The sequence below is a fragment of the Pogoniulus pusillus genome, chromosome 27, assembly GCF_015220805.1.
Source record: "Pogoniulus pusillus isolate bPogPus1 chromosome 27, bPogPus1.pri, whole genome shotgun sequence".
Classification (NCBI taxonomy): Eukaryota; Metazoa; Chordata; class Aves; order Piciformes; family Lybiidae; genus Pogoniulus; species Pogoniulus pusillus.
In genome coordinates, this window is record NC_087290.1 from 13,953,394 (window position 1) to 13,971,860 (window position 18,467).

Below are 18,467 nucleotides of genomic sequence, written 5' to 3' on the forward strand. Positions count from 1 at the left end.
AGGATTGGACGTGGCACTTGGTGCCATGGTCTGGCCTTGAGCTCTGTGGTAAAGGGTTGGACTTGATGATCTGTGAGGTCTCTTCCAGCCTTGGTGATACTGTGACACTGTGATACTGTGAACAGCGGCTGGAGATGAGCCGGGAAAAAACTGTGAGGCAAAACCGAAGAAGTTGGGAGCGGCAGAGTTTGGAATGCCCATGAAATATTTATTGCTTATGCAAACAGGCTTCTCTTGTGCCTAGGAACTAGGATAAAGAGCTGCGTAGTTGAAGGACAGAGCACGTGGGTGGCCCCTCCGCAGCCGCTGTTGGCGGCGTGGAGGGGAAGGTGCTGCGTCCTGCGAGGATGCTGCTCCGCGGCCAGCAGCTTTCGGTGAGCAGGTGTCGTGGATGACAGTGGGTTTGGATCTTCTTTTGTAAGGGTCTTGCCTCTGACTGGCAAGGGGAGAAGGCAGGAATCGTGAAGAGTGGCGAATCCCGGCCCTAGGGTCTGCCCCCGAGCTGGCGCCGCTCGGGTCCGGCATTCGGCGCTGCGACATCGCCTGGCGGAAGGGAGCCGCAGTCGCCGCCGGGCTGGTGTCGCCTGCAGGAACGGTGACAGCGAGGCTTTTGCCTTACCTCTGTTCAAATGGTTTTCAGCTTAGTGAAGGCCTAAAGGGGTCACCACCTGGTGGCCGTTCAGTGGCATGTGCGAAATGGCTTTCGGGGGTCAATCGCCAAAGCTCTCACTGGAGCACACTTCAAGCTGCAGTTACACGGCGAGAGATGGAAGTGGGTAATTGGCAGTGGGCAATGTTCTCACACACTGCATGTTCCTGCTCAGGAGGCTGAACATATGAGGCAATTTTCATTTGCTATTTGAAATTACTCAGAGGTCGTTTCTGCCAATTCAGTGCTCTCGGGTGGGTTGTACTTTACATGGAGCATCCAGAGAGCTTCCTGTGTGGCTGCAGGGCTGAGCTCTCTGCTCACAGTGCAAGGGTGGGTGATGGTCGAATAACTGGGTAAAATGAAGTGACTTGATCCCAAGTCAGTGAGAGATGGAAGTAGAGTATGACTGTTCAACCCCAGCAGCTCCCTTTGTGGGGTAGGAAGCACAAGATGAAATAATTTCTTCCTGAAAAGGCACCTGAATAACTCAGGGTTATTTAGTTTTGGAGGGGAAAGGGACATATCTATCTTCAAGCACAGTAACTGATGCTCTAGGTGTACCCAAAGCTTGTGAAGAATGGCTGAGCCCCTACTGGCCCCACACTTCCTTCCCATGCCTGAAGGCTCAGTCCTCCTCTTGTGTCACTTTGCTCTCTCCTGTACTCATGAGCACAGGGCACCATGGCAGCAGAAGGTACAAGGCTTGTCAGATGGCCACCAGTCAGCATGGGGGCAGCTGAGCCCACCCAACACTCCCCCAGATCTTCACTGCTGTCCCTTGCTCAAATTTGGTTGACACTGACCAGCAGTACCTGAGGAAGGGAGACTGAGAGTCGGGCAGAAGCTTCCCTTGGCTTCTGTTCTGTGCCCTTCAGAAACTGCTTCTTGGCCATGCATGAGGACACAGGCTGCAGATTGGAGGCTTCTGCTTGATGCAGGGCTTGGGAGAGAAGCAAAAGCAGTTAGGGGATGGTGGGGAGCACCAACTGTTCAGAACTAACATCAGTTGTGTGTTTCTGGAAGGGCCAGGGTGAGTGCTGCTGGATTTTTACCATCAAAGTAAGGTGGCTTTGCAGAAAGGAGTTGGCACATCACAGTTCCTCGTGTCTTCTGTTCTCAGTATCCTCTTCTTGCACATACACCCTCAACCAGCAGGTCTGAATTCTGCAGCCTACATGCCTAGAGAGGATTACCTGTCCTTGGAAGGCTTTGCCTGTTCTCTTCCACCCCTAAACTATTCTTCCTCTGGCTGGCCAGCAGCTGAACAAGGTTGTTCTGGGCTGCTGCTTTCTGACAGAACTGCTGCTGACAGCAGTTAATTTGGGGAGCAGCTGGTTGCAACCAAAAATCAGTGATGCCTCCCCTAAACCAATAGCTGGGTCAATAGGGAGCCAGTTACTGTGCTTCCAGGCTCTGCTGAGGGGGAACAAAGGTTCCTGTAGGAGAAGCAGTGTCCTGATCTCTCAAGAAGTGAGGTGGTTGCAGTCATCAAAGTACTTTGCAAATCTCAGACCACCTCGTCTGACTTTGTGAAGCACAGAGCCTCTGTCAGTGCCTGTAAGGACACTTCTCCCTACCTGAGAACTCAGTGAGCACATTTCAGCTCACCAGCCACACCTGCAGGCTGTGTTCTGGAGGGATGTGGGACTTTTGGGGGGTCTATTTAACTTTGCCTTGCTTGTTTCTGTCCCAGGAGCCAGAAAAGGACAAGAGCCATTAGAAATGTTTTCTCTTAAATATCTGCAATTCTCCGTGCTCAGGTCCCAGCCAGCTGTGAGGGACATTCTGCCATACAGGACCCTCAGAGGCAGATGTTGGTGGCACAGCAATGAAGCAGGTTCTCTGTGAGTGCTCCCTTTGGAGGCTCCTCTGTTCTGACCAGCTTTACTCTTAATGCCCTAGCAGGCAGGAGGGTGTCACGCTCTGGAGGGGAACATTCACACTGAGTAGCTGTGTAATAACATAACCACCACGGGCAGCAGCTTGAGGAGTGGGCAGACTGTTTAGGGTCCCTGTTGCCCTCAGGAACTGTAAAGGTGGGAGCCAGGACCCTTAATTGAAGTGCTCAGGTGCTGGGCTCTGGCAATTCCAGATCTGATGCCACCAGCCCATCAGGTGTTGTTGCTATCTCTGTTTTCCAGCAAAACAGAGCTACCATTTTGCATGGCTGAGAAGTAGCTGAGGCAGATGAAGATGTTCACCACACTGAGCCCCACCAGTTCCTCTTCTGCTGGCTCTTTACCTTGCAGGGAGATGTTCAGGCTTAGACTGCCAGGTATTCCAGAGCCATTTTCCACATGGCATTTGTAGGTTCTGGGGTCTGATGGGATGAAGGATGCCTCATTTCTAATTACAGCACACCCTTCTTTCACTACTACCCCCTTTTAGTAACTAGTTGTAAGTGTCAACCTTCTGCTGCCAGCAAAGATGTAAGGATTTGAGGTGGGGGTGGATGGAGGAAAGCCTTAGTCCAGCATATGGCAGAGGGGAGGGAGTTGAGATACCAAGATGGATTTATTTCTAGTATTACCCAAGTTACTCTCTTAGAATATCCTTCATTTCATTCAGCTGGAATTTGGCAGTATGTCAGGAGTCACCTTTTTGGCTGAGGTTGTTGGGTGCCAGCACTAAGCTAACTCTCAATATTTTGAACATATTTCTGTCTTCTCTTGATAATCTCAAAGGCCTTTTTATCTTTACAGCTTCCTTTCAGTTGTGTTGTAAAGGTGTTTGAGCAGATACCAAGCTGATAACAGAGATCCCTCTGAAATCAGATAGTTCTGTTTGTAACTTCTGCACCTTTAACCTGGTCAAGAGAAGGAGGGTTTAGAGTCTGAATTCACTGCAGGTTGTACTCATTTCAGCCAGTCAGGAGAAATGTTGAATTTGGTAAAAAAAGGGACCTGAAAAAAAGGAGACTCCTACCTGTTGGGCAAGTTTCCTCTCAGTAGGTATGTGACAAATTAATCCTGGCCCTGAACACGAGTCCCAGAGTTAAGCACAGAGATGGGCAAAACAGGCAAGCGGGTCCTGGCCACTCTGGGGTCGTGGTGTAGACTGCTGGTTGCCATGGGGCTGGTTGCCATGGGGCTGAGCTACTTCCTAACACCTTCTTCTTCAAGGAAGGGGTCCTCAGCAGCTTACTGGGAGTGCTGGGGGGTCTTGAGCCTCCTCAGCCCCTAAACACCCACAGGCAAAGGACAAACCTTGGTGCACAAGGCAAGGACGGTGGGAAGGGGCACCAAGAGTGGGAGGGGATTTCCACCAGAGTCCTGGCACAGGGAGAAGTGATGCCAAGCAGGCTGGCCCCAGGCTATTTCGGTCTCTTAAGGTTATTGATAAAGCCTAAAGCTGCTCAGGACTGCAGCCTGTGCTTGCCTGCTGGCCCTCCTGTAGGTGGTCCCCGGGAGCCAGGAGGGAGCCCAGGCTGAGCTCCCCCACGCCGCTGGGTGAAATGCAGTAACTCTGGGGGAGGTTGTGCCTAGCCAGCTCCGAGGCCATCCGCGACGGCAGCAAACAGAAATGCGTGGGAAATGCTCAGGCCGCTGCGGAGAGCTCCCGGGGCTGCTGGGCTGTGGGATCTGGCACTGCCCGCACTGGCCGCCAGGCGGCGACAGGGATCGCTGTGTGCAGCCGAGCTGCTGCCTGGGAGATGCTGAGTCATTAAATCAGAGGGGCGGGAGCGGCTGCGGGGGAGGCGACCTTAGACACATCCCGTTCCAAGCCCCTGCCCTGGGCAGGGACACCTCTGCTAGAGCAGACTGCCCGAGGTCTCATGCAGCCTGGCTTTGCTCAGTTCCAGGCTTGGAGCTTCCACAGCTTCTCTTGACAACTTACTGCAGTGTTTCATTGCCCTCATGGGGAAGAATTTCCTTCCAATATCTGATCTAAATCCAGCTTCTTCCAAGCCATCACCCCTTGTCCTTTCACTCTATGCCAGAGGCTCATGTCCCTGATCACTGAAGGAAGGTGTTATTGCTGTTCAGCTGAAATAACCCCTGATAGTTCAAATGATTGAGACTCTAGTTAAAAAAAAAACATTTTCTGTAAGCATGGGGGATGCCAGAAGTATTTTAAGTTAAAAATAGTAAATAAATAAAATTAAACAACCAAACAAAAGGTATTTTCCTGAAGTGTTTTAAGTTAAAAAGATTAAATAAATAAACAATCAAATAAATAATCAAAAGGAGTTTTCCTAAGAAGTGTAAAACTCTCCCAGTCCATCCTGCAAGTGTTTTATAAAGAGTAAGAGGCAGCAAATCAAGACATTTAAGAGCTTAGCCAGCTGAATGAATATTTTACTTTGGAAGCAGAGGACTCATGCCAGATCAGAATAAAATAATGGAAAAAAAAAAAAGGAGGGGGGGAGAAAAGTCAAAATAAAAATGTTCCCCCCCCCAACATCTCTGTGAAATGCAGTGGCTGAGTCTCCAGGGAATGCCTCTTGGGGTTCTTTTTATAGAGGGGGATTTCAGCAGCTTGTCACCAAGTGTGTCCTCACTCAGCTGACCAAAAGCTGATCGCTCTTGGTAAGCTGTTTCCCTGTTTGTGAGTTTTTATACAGCTTCTTCAAGGTAAAAATCCTCAGGAACCCAAAAATTCCTCCACTTGTAAAAAACCCAAAAGTGCTGGAAGGAGAATGAATTGCAGATCTCTGCAAGCAGCTAAGGACTGGACTTTCATGTGCTTCTCCAATGCCATTGCTCCATCTCCTCCATCCCACTTACAGTGCTCAGCCTCACTCACTGATCAGTTCTGCTCTTTTCTTTCTGTATGTGAATGCTGAGAGCAGCCTAACCACAGTTTTCCAAGAGGATTAATGGCACTTCCTGAAGTCCTGAAGAAAGCTCAGAGACCACTAACAGCACATTCTGAGGACTGGGTTAGCAATAGCACCAACCTGTTACTTTGAGGGAAACCCTGAATTGAAGGAGTGAGGGATTTTGTTAATGATTAGGCTTGAAGCCAGGTTGCTGTCAGTGGTGTGAGGATCCAGGTTTTATTTCCCATGGTCGATGTCTTCTGTGATGTTTTTTAAACAGCTAAACCAGGGTTTTGCTTTGGAAAGTGACCTGACCTTCCTGTCTTCTTGCCTGTTAGGCCAGGAGTTGTGCCAAGGAGGCACCAGCCCCCTCACCTAGGATGATCTTTCCTCTGTTTGCACTGTGATGTTGTCAGAGCATGGGGATGAGACGTGGAACCCCAATCTGGTGCCACAAATGGTAATAACATTTCCCTGTATTTGGGGGGGCAATGATTTACTTGCACTATCAAGGCTCTGTTGAGGAAATGGGGGGGGCTGCCTGTGTAGGTGTGTGTGCCCTCATGAACCCTTTCAGAAACCACCTGGTGTGGCCAGATTCTGCGGGGAAGATAAAAAGGACATGAATAAAGGCCATGGATTTAAACCCCCCCAAGAGAAATGCAGTGACAGTTCAAACCCTGAGAGGAGTGTAGGAAGGGATGTCAGAGCTTTGTGAAGCAGCATGCTGCTGCTGCCCCACAGAGGTTTGCTGCCCAGGAGCTGAGCTTTAACACATTTTAACTAGTCCTTTGTAAACCTTCAGTCTAGAACTGAGGCAAAATTTTAACCCATTTCTGCTCCTGTGGAAGTCAGCAACATTCACAGGGTGCACCAAACTCAGGATGTGATTCAGCATGGTCAGGAGTGATTGCTGGGTATTCCCTGCATCCCACATCGCTACTCTCATTCCTCCCACGTTGTATTTCCTAGTAGAAAGAGCTGTTCACATGAGGTGACATTTTCTCCCTGCCCTCAGTGAAAGATCTAAAGCCCAAAGTTTTGATTTACCTGTGTAAAATTCCCATTATGGAGTATTTTGGGCTCCATTCTGGGCTGTGCTTGGGCTACTAACAGCTGTCCTTCTGCATGGCATGCCCCAAGATCCAGCTGTGAAAACTCCCAACCATTCCTGTTCCAAGGATAAAGGAAGTGCTGCTTTCAGGCATTCAAAGCTGAGCATGGCCCAGGGCTATTGTCAGTTTATTTTCAAACGCACCTTCCAAATCCATCCTTCACTTTCAGGTTAGTGTATTTGATTTGCTGCTTTCACCTGTTCTTTCTTTACCCTTAAACAGGACACTTGCTGCAGGATTTCATTCTATGTAGCAATCACTCCTCCAGCAGTATTTGAATGGTATTTATTAACTGGAGAGATGAAATGGGCAGGGCAGATGAGCAGTGTACAGGTCTTAGCACGACCAGAGCACCCAGAACAGCAGAGTGGATGAACTAAGCCCCTGTCGTAATCTCTGGGTTTTGTAAGCCCTGTAGCTGGTTATTATCAGTGATTTGGGACACAACCCCTCAGTGTGCCAAGCACTCTCCCTCACTCTGGGTGCCTAAGCTAACAGCCTTCCCTTTCAGCTCCTCCATGGCAATATTTGCATTGAGGAAGACTCTTTATGTAGCAGAGACACAAAGAAATGTCCATTCCTGCAATAGCTTTCCAGTTTTGTACCTGACAGAGGGCAGAACATTTTCTGTCACCTCAAATAATATTATTAACCACCAAACCCCACAGAAGATTTTCCAGCTGTGGCCTACTTGCCAGCACTCTGCACATACCCCAGCACAAGCTCCCAAGCCCATGTGCTGTTTCCTGGCAGAGCAGTCTAACAGCCCCCCAGAACCTTGCCTTCAAACACATCTTAAGAAGAAACTGTCTGGAGTTTTAAACTGAGGTTTGTGGCTCAGGAAATTCACTGTTCTGTTACAAGTTTCTGCGAGTCTGAGACAGCTGTGCCAGAGCAGTCTCAGAGCCAGGGTGAGCTCACAGGAGCATCCTCTCAAGCCTGACATCACCCTAGATTAAGTGCAAGAGCCCAGTGCCCAGAGAAATTGGGGAAGAAACCACTATTTCCTCATGAGGTGAAGATGGCAGTGATGTGTGGGTGTTGGGTTTGTCCCTCTGAGCATCACAGGGAGGTCCCCATGGTGATAATCCCAGTTTGAACAGTCTGTGCAGGTACATATCCCTCTGGACCACTGTCACTGTAGGATCTGCCTACAGAGACCTGATCCAGGAGCACTGGGAATTAAACTTATATTGCTTATTTAATGGCAATTCCAGCAAATTTAGTTCAACAAGCAGCAGGTGAAGTTCTTTAAGCCCCCGTCCAGCTACAGAACAGGTGGCTGAAGGTCACAGAAGGAGAGCCTCTAGCAGCACCTGGCCTGCTTTGCAGCGCTGCAGCCACGTGTTGTGTTTGGCAGGGTAGGGGCCAGGTCAGTGTCCCTGCGCCACACAGTGCCCTCGTGTGCAGAGTGCCACGGCTGGGCCTCGCAGGTGGTGTTGCCGGTCTGGGGTCACGTCTGCAGCGGGCTGAGGTCTTGCTGCATGGGGAAATCTTGCTGCCTTGCGCCAGGCCGTAGCGCCCGTGTTCTGCCCGTTGTATGCGCTAGGCCCCGCCGCCTGATCCGGGCGCTGTGCGGGGCCTAGGCCCCACTACCCACGCTGCCTGTCGGTCCTGTAGCTGTCGGGATAGTTGCGTGGCTTCCAGAGGCCCAGGGCCGAGGCCCGGTGCTCCGGCGCAGGGGGCTCGGGGACCGTGCCCAGGGCGCTGCAGCACAGGCGGCGCAGCCACGCGCCCGGCGCCGGCGGGCAGGGGGCGGGCCCAGGTGGCCGCTGAGGCATCTCCTCATTGGGCACGCCCCGCGCGCGCCGCCTGATTGGGCACGCCCCTCCCGCCCTGCTCCCCTCGGCAGCCAATAGGAGCGGGCCGGCGCAGGGCGGGGCCAGCGGAGCCGACCTGAGGTGACCTCTCAATCACACCACCGCGGCGCGCGGCCGCGCGGGGGGCGGGCCCGGGGGCGGGCCGAGGGGCGGGGCCTGCCCGGGATCGGGGGGGGCCGCGCCGCGCCCCCGCCAGCTCCGCTGCCCAGCGCCAGGCCGGGGGCCCGCCGCGCCTCCGCAGCACCCGGCATCCTGAGGTGAGCGTCTCGGCCGCCGTGAGCTTCGGGATCCCCGCCGCCGTGAGAGGCTGGGAGCTCGGGGGAGCGGGGCTGGGCGGGGCCGGGGCCCGGGGGAGCGCGGGCCGCGCCGTGTCGTGCCGTGCCAGCGGGAGGCGGCGGAGCGCCGCGCTCAGCAGTGCCATGCCGTGCCGTGCCGTGCCGTGCCGTGCCGTTCAGTGCCTCCGGCTTTGTCAGCGCCGGGCGGTGCTCGGGGATGCTTGGCGTGGGGAGGGAGGGAAGAGGGTTTCCAGCCGCGGGGATCGGTCGCGGGCAGCCGACCGGAAGAGCTGATCGGTTTCCTCCCGGTGCCTCGCTGCTGCTGTCCGCGGCGGGGCCGAGGGCCGCCGGAGATCCGCTGTCCAGCGGGTGGTGCTTCGTCGGGGCTAGTCACTCCGGTGGCCTCTCCGTTCCCATCCTCTGCGCACCTCCCGCCTGCCCCGGCTGAGCCGGCGCCTGTAGCTCCGGCGCAGCACAAGGCGCTGGTTGTGGCCGTGCCCCGTGGGAGGGAGTTAATTCACAGAAAAATCACACCGAGCCTCTAGGAGCCAGCACCTCGGCGCAGGAGCAGAGCACGGGGCGCTTGCTGTGCCAGCTTGAGCATCCCTCGGCTTCATGGGCATGCTCCTGCCCTCTCTGGGGGGGGTGACTGAAAGGGAGACTCCGGGGCCTGACTCTTCAGAGGGGCTAAAATCGGGAGCCTTCTGTTGGGTGCTGTGGGGCACTTAAAGAGATTAAGTTGTAAAAAGTCGATTTGCAGAAGAAACCAAATTCACCTTCTCACCTCTTCTTTTGTGGTGTCTCTTAAATCTTCCTTAGAAAGTTTTAAAATGGAATAAACTACTTTGAAAACACTCCAGGGTCAAACTGCAGTCTGTAGCCATTGAGAAGGCAGGAAACATTCAGCAAAACGGGGCAGTTGTGCCCAGTTCTCCCACAAAGGGTGGGATCTGGATGCAGACTGGAGCGTTTTGGCAAGGTGGGATGTTTGTAAATACAGGCTGTGTTTTGTCTTTCTGCTCTTTTTGGAGTCTTTTAGCTGAGGAGACCTCGGAAGCAGCTAATCCACTTGTCTGTTTAGCTCTCTGTGTCTGATGTTGATGGAGTAGATCTGAAAACTAAGCAGGGCTCCTACCTGTGCACACGGAGCTTGTGAGGTCTCTTGGCAGGGTGCTTGATGTTTGCTGAGAACACTTTAGGATAGGAAGTGAAGCAATGCCCAATGATTAACCAGGAGGCATGGCCCAGGTGGAGCAGTCCGAGCCCTGGCCCGCTGGTTGGGCAGAGATACTGGGGAGTTCTGAGGCTCATAGTCTGGCAGTGCAGCAGCAGCAGCAGCTGCTCGGGCAGGACAGCAGCAGCTCTGCAGGTGCCTGCTTTGAAGGTTGGCTACCGTTCGAGGTGTGGAAGACTTCTCTGTCCTCCCCTGATCTGGAAACACACAGCCAGTCCTGGTATAGGTGAGCATGTGAATGACTTCTGTGTTCAGTAGAGGCAATTTGTCAACTTGCTGCTTAGGCTCCGTATGTTTTAACTTTGGTTTTGCCTCTTTTTTCCCTTTGTTTCCTATTAACTCGTCTTCACTCAGTAGGGCTGTAGAGTCCATTTGGTTGTGTTAAGATTCTTGGTGTTAGTTAGCAGCACCACAGATCCCTGGGCTCAGAACAGAAAACCTCTACCCAGCACTAGTGCTGTTATTTCCCTTTTGGTAGGACTTATCAGTATTTTAAGGGACACTGTTCTGAGTCCTTGCAAGAACCTACAGCTCATTTTCACTGAAATAGTGATGGCTTTTTTCCCAGTAGTGTCACTGTCTTCAGCATGGGGTGTTCTGTAAAAACTAGGAGTTGTGTTTCCAGCTGCCAGTCTGGCAGTGTGTGTTTCAGCTCCAGTTATGTCAGTGAGTGCTGGGTTTAGCCTGAGTCTGTTTTACAACAATAAACGGGAGCCTAAAGTGAAACTGACATGGAAAGTTCAGAGCTGTAGTAACTTCACTTGTGCACTGTCAGGCTAAACAGTGTGTTAATGATAGCAGCAGAGCTGTGGAGCAGTGAGCTGGGGTTTGTTTCACCTCAGGCAGTCAGCTGCGTTGCTGTTTGAATTGGGGTTGTGGAGATTTCAGTGCTTGTGGCATAGACAGGAGCTGGGTCTGGAGCACTTTGCTGCCTGCGGAGCTGCGCTGCTGCCTGCCTGCAGACCTCTGCTGGGAGCTGGTTCCTTTGGGAGGAAGGAGGGCAGCGTGGCTCAGATTGTGTGAGGATTCAGCTGTGATTAAACATATTTGTGTAGCTGAGCAGGCTTGGAGTGCAGAGAATCACAGAGTCATTAAGGTTGGAAAAGTCCTCCAAGATCATCGAGTCCAGCCATAACTCAACTACCATGACCACTAAATCGTGTCCTGAAGCACCACACCTACATCTGCTTGAACAGCTCTGGGGATGGGGACTCCACCACCTCCCTGGACACCTTGTTCCAATCCCTGGCCACTCTTGCAGCCAAAACGTTTTTCCTAGTGTCCAACTGAACCCTCCCCTGGTACCACTTCAGCCCATTTTCTCCTGTGTGCAGGGCCAAAGTCTCAGTCTGTAAATCAGGGGTTTAAAGCAAAGGTCTCTCATCAAAAGGTGTTTTTTGTGACAGGTTGTTGACACTGGCAGAAGTACCTTAGGGGTTGCAGCTAAGAAGCCAGCCAGTGCTGTTTTTTAGGGTCTGATTCCACATCACTGAAGCAGAGCACATCTGCAGGGGGTGGCAGTGCATGGGCATTGGCTCTGCTCAGCTGGATGCTGTGTTCTAAACCACAGTGAAAGCAGTCTGCAGGGGTTTAGTGAGACTGGTTCATTCCACTTGCAGCGTTGAAAGCCAAAGGCTTCTGTGAGGAGATCTCTGAGAAAGTTTGTGTTTTATTTGACCTCAGCCAAAGCCAAATGAGTGGTAAAGTACTGGGACAGGTTGCCAGGGATGTGGCTGAGGCCCTGTCCTTGGAGACACTGAAGACTGGACTTGCTATTGCCCTGGGCAGCCTGCTCTAGGTGGAGATGTCACTGCTGACGACAAGGGACTTTGGCAAGATGACCTTTGAGGTTCCCTGCAAACCTGATGCAATCTGTGACATTGATTTAAACATGAATAATGGATTTCAGCATGCTGTGTATAGCCTGAGCTTAGCCCCAACTCAGTGCAGTGTTGAGTTACCAGCTGAGTGTAAAACAAGCAGAACCCATGGCTTTGGGACTGGAATATAGGAGGTTGGAAGTGCACTGGTGAATGGCCTTGAGTGGGTCTGCTTGTGTAACTGACTGGTTTTGAACTGAGTTGTGCAAACAAGATGCTTGAGTCAAGCTGTCTGAGTGTGGCTCTTGGGGATCAGGAGCCTTGGCTTTGGTGTGTTGCTTTCTCAGGGAGTATTTGAGTGAAATGCATCACTGCCTGGGCCTCTGTTTCCTTCTCCACATAGCAAACAATTAAAGCCTCAAACCCTCCTTGTCAATGTCAAGTTCTTGAAATGAAGAGAGGTTTGTCTTTGCTAAGAAAGGGCTGAAATGGGTCTGGCCATTGCCCATGCTCCTCAGCACTGCTCATTGTGCCAGGAGTGAATCCATCTGGATGCAGCACAGCAGTGCTCCGAGGCCAGGGTAAATAAACACACACCTAAAGATTGTCTTTGTGCTTGTGGGCACAAACAAGATGTGATTAAACGTTGTGCTGGCTGTGCTCTACCTGCAGGTTGTGGAAGCCTCCTCTGTGGCTCAGTTTCATAGGTGTGCAGGCTCTGCACTGTGCTGCCCTAATGCTCTGCAGGCTCTGCACTGTGCTGCCCTTCTGCTTTGCAGGCTCTGCACTGTGCTGCCCTTCTGCTCTGCAGGCTCTGCACTGTGCTGCCCTAATGCTCTGCCTGCTTTGCACCCTGCTGCCTTTCTGCTCCAGCTGTACCCTGGCCAGAGACAGATCACTCTGCCTGTTGATCTCTGCATTACACTGATAGTTGTAGCTTAACAGTCATAAACTGGTGAAGTATCTGTGTGAAATGAACTGCCTGTGGCCCCAGTGAAACTGGAGTCTGTGGGAGTAGTGATGTCAACACAGGGTTGGATCTGAATAATTCAGAGCAGGACATTCATGGTAAAAGTGCATAAGCCAGTTGGAGCAGTTTTTAATTCTCAGTTGGTGATGAAAAGCAGGAGCATGGTGTTTAAGGGTTGCACTGCCTGTGAATTCCTTGTCTGTGCTCTAATTAAACCCCCCATGGCCCACTTGTGTTAGAACATGCTCCAGTGTTGCTTCTGTGCTTGCTGAAAGCTGTTGTGTTCCCATCAAACCATCGTGCTGCACCCCTGTATTGGCCAAACTTGGCTGCAATGAGCCAAGGTTTCACAGATGCACAGACTGGGTTGGAAGGGACCCTCAAAGGTCATCTTGTCCAGTGCCTCCACAGGCAGCAGGGATGCTGCCAACAAGACCAGCCTGCCCAGGGCCACCTCAAGTCTGATCTTGGATGCCTGCAGGGAGGATGAGTATCACCACCTGAGGATGCCAGTGTGGTGCAGAGCTTGGGGTTCAAACACTGCTCTATGGCAGTGTGGTTTGCAGGCAAGCTGCTGAGTTCTGTTTCTCTGTAAGAATACAGTGTGGCAGCTCTGCCCAGCAGTTCTCATGAGCTTTTGCATTGTCTTTGGGATTTTCTCCTGGCCATCAACTTCAGCTGAGATTCACCAGCAGAAGCAGGAAGTGGCAGAGGCAAGAAGTTAGAATAGAGAGGACTGAGTTAGGCATAGGTAGAGAGGATGGTCCCAAAGTGCAGTTTATTTCAGAGCAGAGCTGGAGGTGACACGGTCAGGAGGTGTGTGCCGACAGCAGCTGCTGGAGTGAGGGACTGGCAGGAGGGGTTGTGGCTGGACTTGGGCACTGCAGGTTCCATTCCCAGTTTGCTCTGCGACCCTGACCAAGAGGCTGTTCTGTACCTGTGGGGTTTACTTGGCAGTTGTGTTCAAAGATTTGTACAGTTGGGAAAACACAGACAGAATTTTCATCACTATCACCATCACCATCTCCATACTTACCTGTTCCCTTTCCTCTCTTGCAGTTCCCTCTGGCGGTGGATCACTGCTCAGATTGCCAGGCTCACAAGAGGTTGGTGCACTCCTGCTTTCACAGGGAGGAGATTTCCAGCTGTGTGAAGCTATCAGAGCCAGGCAGGGCAGGACATACCAGATGTTCATTCCCCACCCCACCTGCCTTTGTGCTGGGAGCTGCTCCTTTTGTTCCCCAGCTGCCCTGCTCCTTCTCAGCTGTAATTACTGGGTTGTGAAGAAAATGCCTTCATTCCCTGCTGGAACTTTTGATACTCAGGGTTTCCCTGTGTAAGGATTTTTAAAATGGAAATTGGAAGTTTTGCCCTTTCCTCTGACAACTGCAAATCATTGCATTAAGTTTCAGTACTTTACCACAAAGTAGATCCTGACTGACATGGATAGTCTGGGACCAAGGGGTTAAAGTCAGAGTGAAGTTACAGCAGTCAGCCTGACAGTTCCCTGCTGCCAAAGAGAGAAGGGGGTGTTGATTCTGTCCCCAGCATTCTTTACTGGTACCTTCCCATCCCCTCCCTTGGCTGCTCTGATTCCACCTGCAGTCCTCACAGGGAATCCTCTTGCCTTTTGGATACAGCTCTGATGGTCTGGAGGAATTAGATCAGAGTGTTCCATGCAGAGAGAGCTCTTAGGCAATCATTTGTCAGAAGGTGCTCAGTAACTCCTGCAGGTGTGCAGCATCTCTGGATGCTTCTCTGAGTGAAAACTTCAGATCACTTTGTCTCAGTTGAAACTTTTTGGGCCATTAAGCCCAGAGGTAGAAATTCTAGCTTGAGATATGCTTGAGCTTGTGACATGGGAAGCTGACATCATATTTTGGGAGACAAAACTGTGGGAGTTCATCCCAGGTGTCTTCTGGTGGCCACGGCTGGAGGTGGCTTCATGTGGTGAACAGATTTTAGGTCTTGCCTAGCCTTAGCTGGCAGGCTGCTGGCCAATGTGCTGTATCTACTCCTCACTGGTAAAGCAGCTCCTAAGAAACATGAGGTGAAAAGCTGTGAGAGTTGATGGTTTGGTGCCTGGAAAGGGCTGGCAAAAGAGACTGTGACTAATCAAATCCATCACCTCAATGCAGTACCCAGCACAGTATGCCCCAGCATTCAGGTGCTGTTGGAGTACAGAATGGCTGAGGTTGAAAGACCCAAGCCCACCTAGTCCAACCCTCTGCTTAAGCAGGGACATGCAGAGCAGGTTGCCAAGGGCCATGTCCAGCCAGGACTGAAACATCACCAACCACCAGGGAATAATGGGAAAAGAAGGACTTGAGGGTTTGAGGCAGGCACTGGTCTGGGATTTGTAGCTCTTGCTTTTAGTGCCTGCTGCAGTTCTGAGCTGTAGCAGGTTCTGCACAGGTCAGAAGGAGCAGCTGCTTTGATCCTAGAGTCCTTGTCAAACAGAAGTCAGTGAGCCCTGCTCCTGGGCTCCTGCCTGGCTGCAGCTGTGGTGTTTTAACATCAGATTTCCTATCAAAATGTCCTCTTCCGTGTCCAGCAGCAGCATTGACTTCAGGGTTTGTCTTTTTGCATTCTTTTCCCTCTTGCAGTGTTGAGAGCCCAGTTTGTAGGAGCCATGGAAGAGTCTTCCCAAGGCACTAAACCTGCAGAGACGAACCCTCACTCTCGCTTTATCATCGGCTCCGTGTCAGAAGACAACTCAGAGGATGAGACGAGCTCCTTGGTGAAACTGGATCTGCTAGAGGAGAAGGAGAGGTCCTTGTCCCCTGCATCTGTCTGCTCAGATTCCCTTTCAGATCTTGGACTTCCCAACACCCAAGAGGGCCCAGCGAGCCACATGAGGTATGGATAAACAGTGCTTGGATTCAATCTCAGTCTTTTACCCCATCAAAGATCACCCAAAAATTCATCCTTATATCTGGCTTTGGCCTCAGATGTGTTTGCTGTGCTCAGGCAGCTTCTGGCATTGTTTCTAACTGCCCTCTTGTGTGTTTATCTCTATCAAACCCTCCTGCTTCCCTTTGGTTCTGATGATATGCCCATGCCTGAGTGCCTTTGGCACCTTTCAGACATCTCAGCTGTGGAGTGTCATGGTGGCCTTGCTGGCACTGCCTGTCCTGGCTCCCAGCAGGTGGAAGTGTGCTGACTGAGCGCTCTCAGCTTGTCACCTCTGTGGGTTCTTCTGGGCTCTGGCTGGTTGGAACAAGGACTTGATTTGCTTCTTTTGTCTTTTTTATATGTAGCCAAAGGATTGGCAGGCCCCTGGGGCACTGCTTGGAATGTTTTTTGGTTTGGATAGAGAAAATGGTGGTGATGGTGGTTAAAAGAAAGGTACTGCAAAGTGAGGCTAAAGCAGGGCTGGATGTGGGAGCTGCTGCTTGCTGCCCAGGGAGATGTTGGCTCATGGCTGGAGAGGAGCTGCTGCAGACCTGCTCCTAACTTGTCCTGCCTCAGATTAACTCTTAAGTCTAGGTGTTACTATTTGCTTGTCAAAGGGTCCCTTTATTTCTGCAGTGTTGCTGATTTGCACCCCACTAGTGGGATGTGCCCCATGGGGTTTGCTCTGCCACAGGCTAGGTGTGTTGTACTTTCTGCTTCAGAGAGTTGTTCTGGCCATGCTGGTGGCCAGGTTTAGCCAGCTGGCACCCATATAAGCTCTTAAAGCAAATGTCAAGGAGATTACCTTTCCAAAGACTGCAAGGTGCAGTGACTTGGCAGCACAAAAGGTAATTCTGAAGCTCTGTAACTGTAAACAGCAAGTGGCTGGACACGTAGCCATTGGTGTGGAAGCAGACACTAAGGGAGCAAAAAACCCAAGCAGCTTCTAGGACACTGCCTGGCATCAGAGAGCTGCACTGCAATAGCTGCAGCCTTGAGCACCTCTGTTGTAACCTGCTTACTTTGGCACTCTCCTCTGAGGGTCCTTACTTGCAGGTGAAGTGGAGAGAAAAGCCAATTCAAATAAAGGAGTTACAGCATTCTTGGCTGTTTTTCTAAGATATGGAAGAGATTTCCAGGGTGGTAGTCCCCTGCACCAAAACATTTCCAAAGAATGTTTGCAGATGGAGAAAGAGACAAAGCCAAGTTCAACAACTCACCCAGAGTCACTGACAGTGAATTAATGGAACACAGGTTCCACCTGCCAGCTTCCTTTGGGTAGTCACAAAGGAACCACACTTTCTGAAGTGACAAAGATCAGCTCCTGGGGAGCTGTGTACGGTTTGGTTAGTGTAACACACAAGGTGCAGGGCCAGGGGAGCCTGCCAGAAGTCTTCCCATTTGCTGGTTAGTTTCACACAGGAAATTCTGATCAGAGAGAGGCAGTATTTGAGGTGGGGGCTTTGCTGCAGTGAAGTCCTTCTCAGGGGATAATTATGGCTAAAATAATAGAATCCTAGAATGGCTCAGGTTGGAAAGGACCTCAGAGCTCATCTGCTCCCACACCCTGTCATGGACAGGGGCACCTCTCAATTAGACTCAGCTGCTTAAGGCCTCATTCAACCTGGTCTTGAGTACCCTTGGAGAAGAGGCATCCACAGCCTCCTTGGGAAGCCTATTCCAGAGCTTCACACCCTCGTACTGAAGAACTTCTTTCTCAGCTCCAGTCTAAACCTGCTCTCCCTCAGCTTCAAACCATTCTCCCTTGTCCTGTCTCTAGACACCCTCATGGAAAGTCCCTCTGCAGCATTCAGTCAGCTGCAGAAGGGTTTTGGAGTGCCTCTGCAGTAACAGACATTGCTGCTTCTGTCTTGCTCTTAGAACAGCATCAAAAGTGCCATCCCATGGCCAGTGCATGAGGCTGAGGTGTGGCAGTTGATTGTTTGGCATCTGTTCAGTGCCCAAGGTTTGCAGGTCTTGCGCTGAGCTGGAAATCACTGCTGAGAGCATTATCAGCTGCTGGGGTTGTGGTGTCTGATCAATATATCCTGCCCCAGCTGTGGGCAGCCTGTGTGCCAGCTCCTGTTTCTTCATCTGAGCACGTGGAGTGTGAGTGCTGTGCCCTTCATCACTTTATTGATCCTGGTAAGTGTTTGTGCTGTTGCTAAAGACAGTCCTGCTGGGACAGGCTGTGCAACACAGGCTTCCATGCCACTGGAGGTCTGGGAAGACCTTTGATTGTGGCAATTGGCTGCTGCTGTAGAGGACTGAGAAAGCCACACTCTGGTAAAGCACTTCACATTGGTGTGGGGAACAGCAGCGCTTAACAGCAGTGCTGTGCTGGAGCAGCCACTCTGCAGGTGGAGGTGCTCACTGCTTTTCTGGCTTGTGCTTGTGCCTTAAAGAGCATCAGTGATAGTCACAAATGTCTCCTGCCCCTGGAGGTTACAGCTTCTAACGCTGGACAGGCTGGATGGGTGGGCAGAGGCCAATGGGATGAGATTTAACAAGGCCAAGTGCAGGGTTCTGCACTTTGGCCACAACAACCCCAAGCAGCACTACAGGCTGGGGACTGAGTGGCTGAGAGCAGTCAGGAGGAAAGGGACCTGGGTGTACTGATAGACAGTAAGCTGAAGATGAGCCAGCAGTGTGCCCAGGTGGCCAAGAGAGCCAATTGCATCCTGGCCTGCATCAGGAACAGTGTGGCCAGTAGGACAAGGGAGGTTATTCTTCCCCTGTACTCAGCACTGGTCAGGCCACACCTTGAGTACTGTGTCCAGTTCTGGGCCCCTCAATTCAAGAAGGATGTTGAGGTGCTGGAACATGTCCAGAGAAGGGCAACAAAGCTGGTGAGGGGCCTGGAGCACAAATCCTATGAGGAGAGGTTGAGGGAGCTGGGGGTGTTTAGCCTGGAGAAGAGGAGG

The 18,467-nt window shown here is 51.6% G+C and overlaps 1 protein-coding gene across 4 annotated transcripts in view; it reads left to right on the forward strand.

The window, feature by feature from the left end:
• Positions 1-8,546: 8,546 nt before the first annotated feature.
• Positions 8,547-18,467, forward strand: part of ACACA (acetyl-CoA carboxylase alpha) — a 127,423-nt gene continuing 117,502 nt past the window's right edge. For 3 of the 4 annotated variants that reach the window (XM_064165888.1, XM_064165891.1, XM_064165893.1), the window contains exons 1-2: positions 13,712-13,754; positions 15,255-15,507. In XM_064165888.1, the coding sequence (XP_064021958.1) occupies positions 15,281-15,507 (227 nt within the window). In that variant the 5' untranslated portion in view covers positions 13,712-13,754; positions 15,255-15,280. Of the gene's footprint in view, positions 8,607-13,707; positions 13,755-15,254; positions 15,508-18,467 lie in introns of those variants that run through there. The other variant, XM_064165890.1, reaches the window with a different exon arrangement.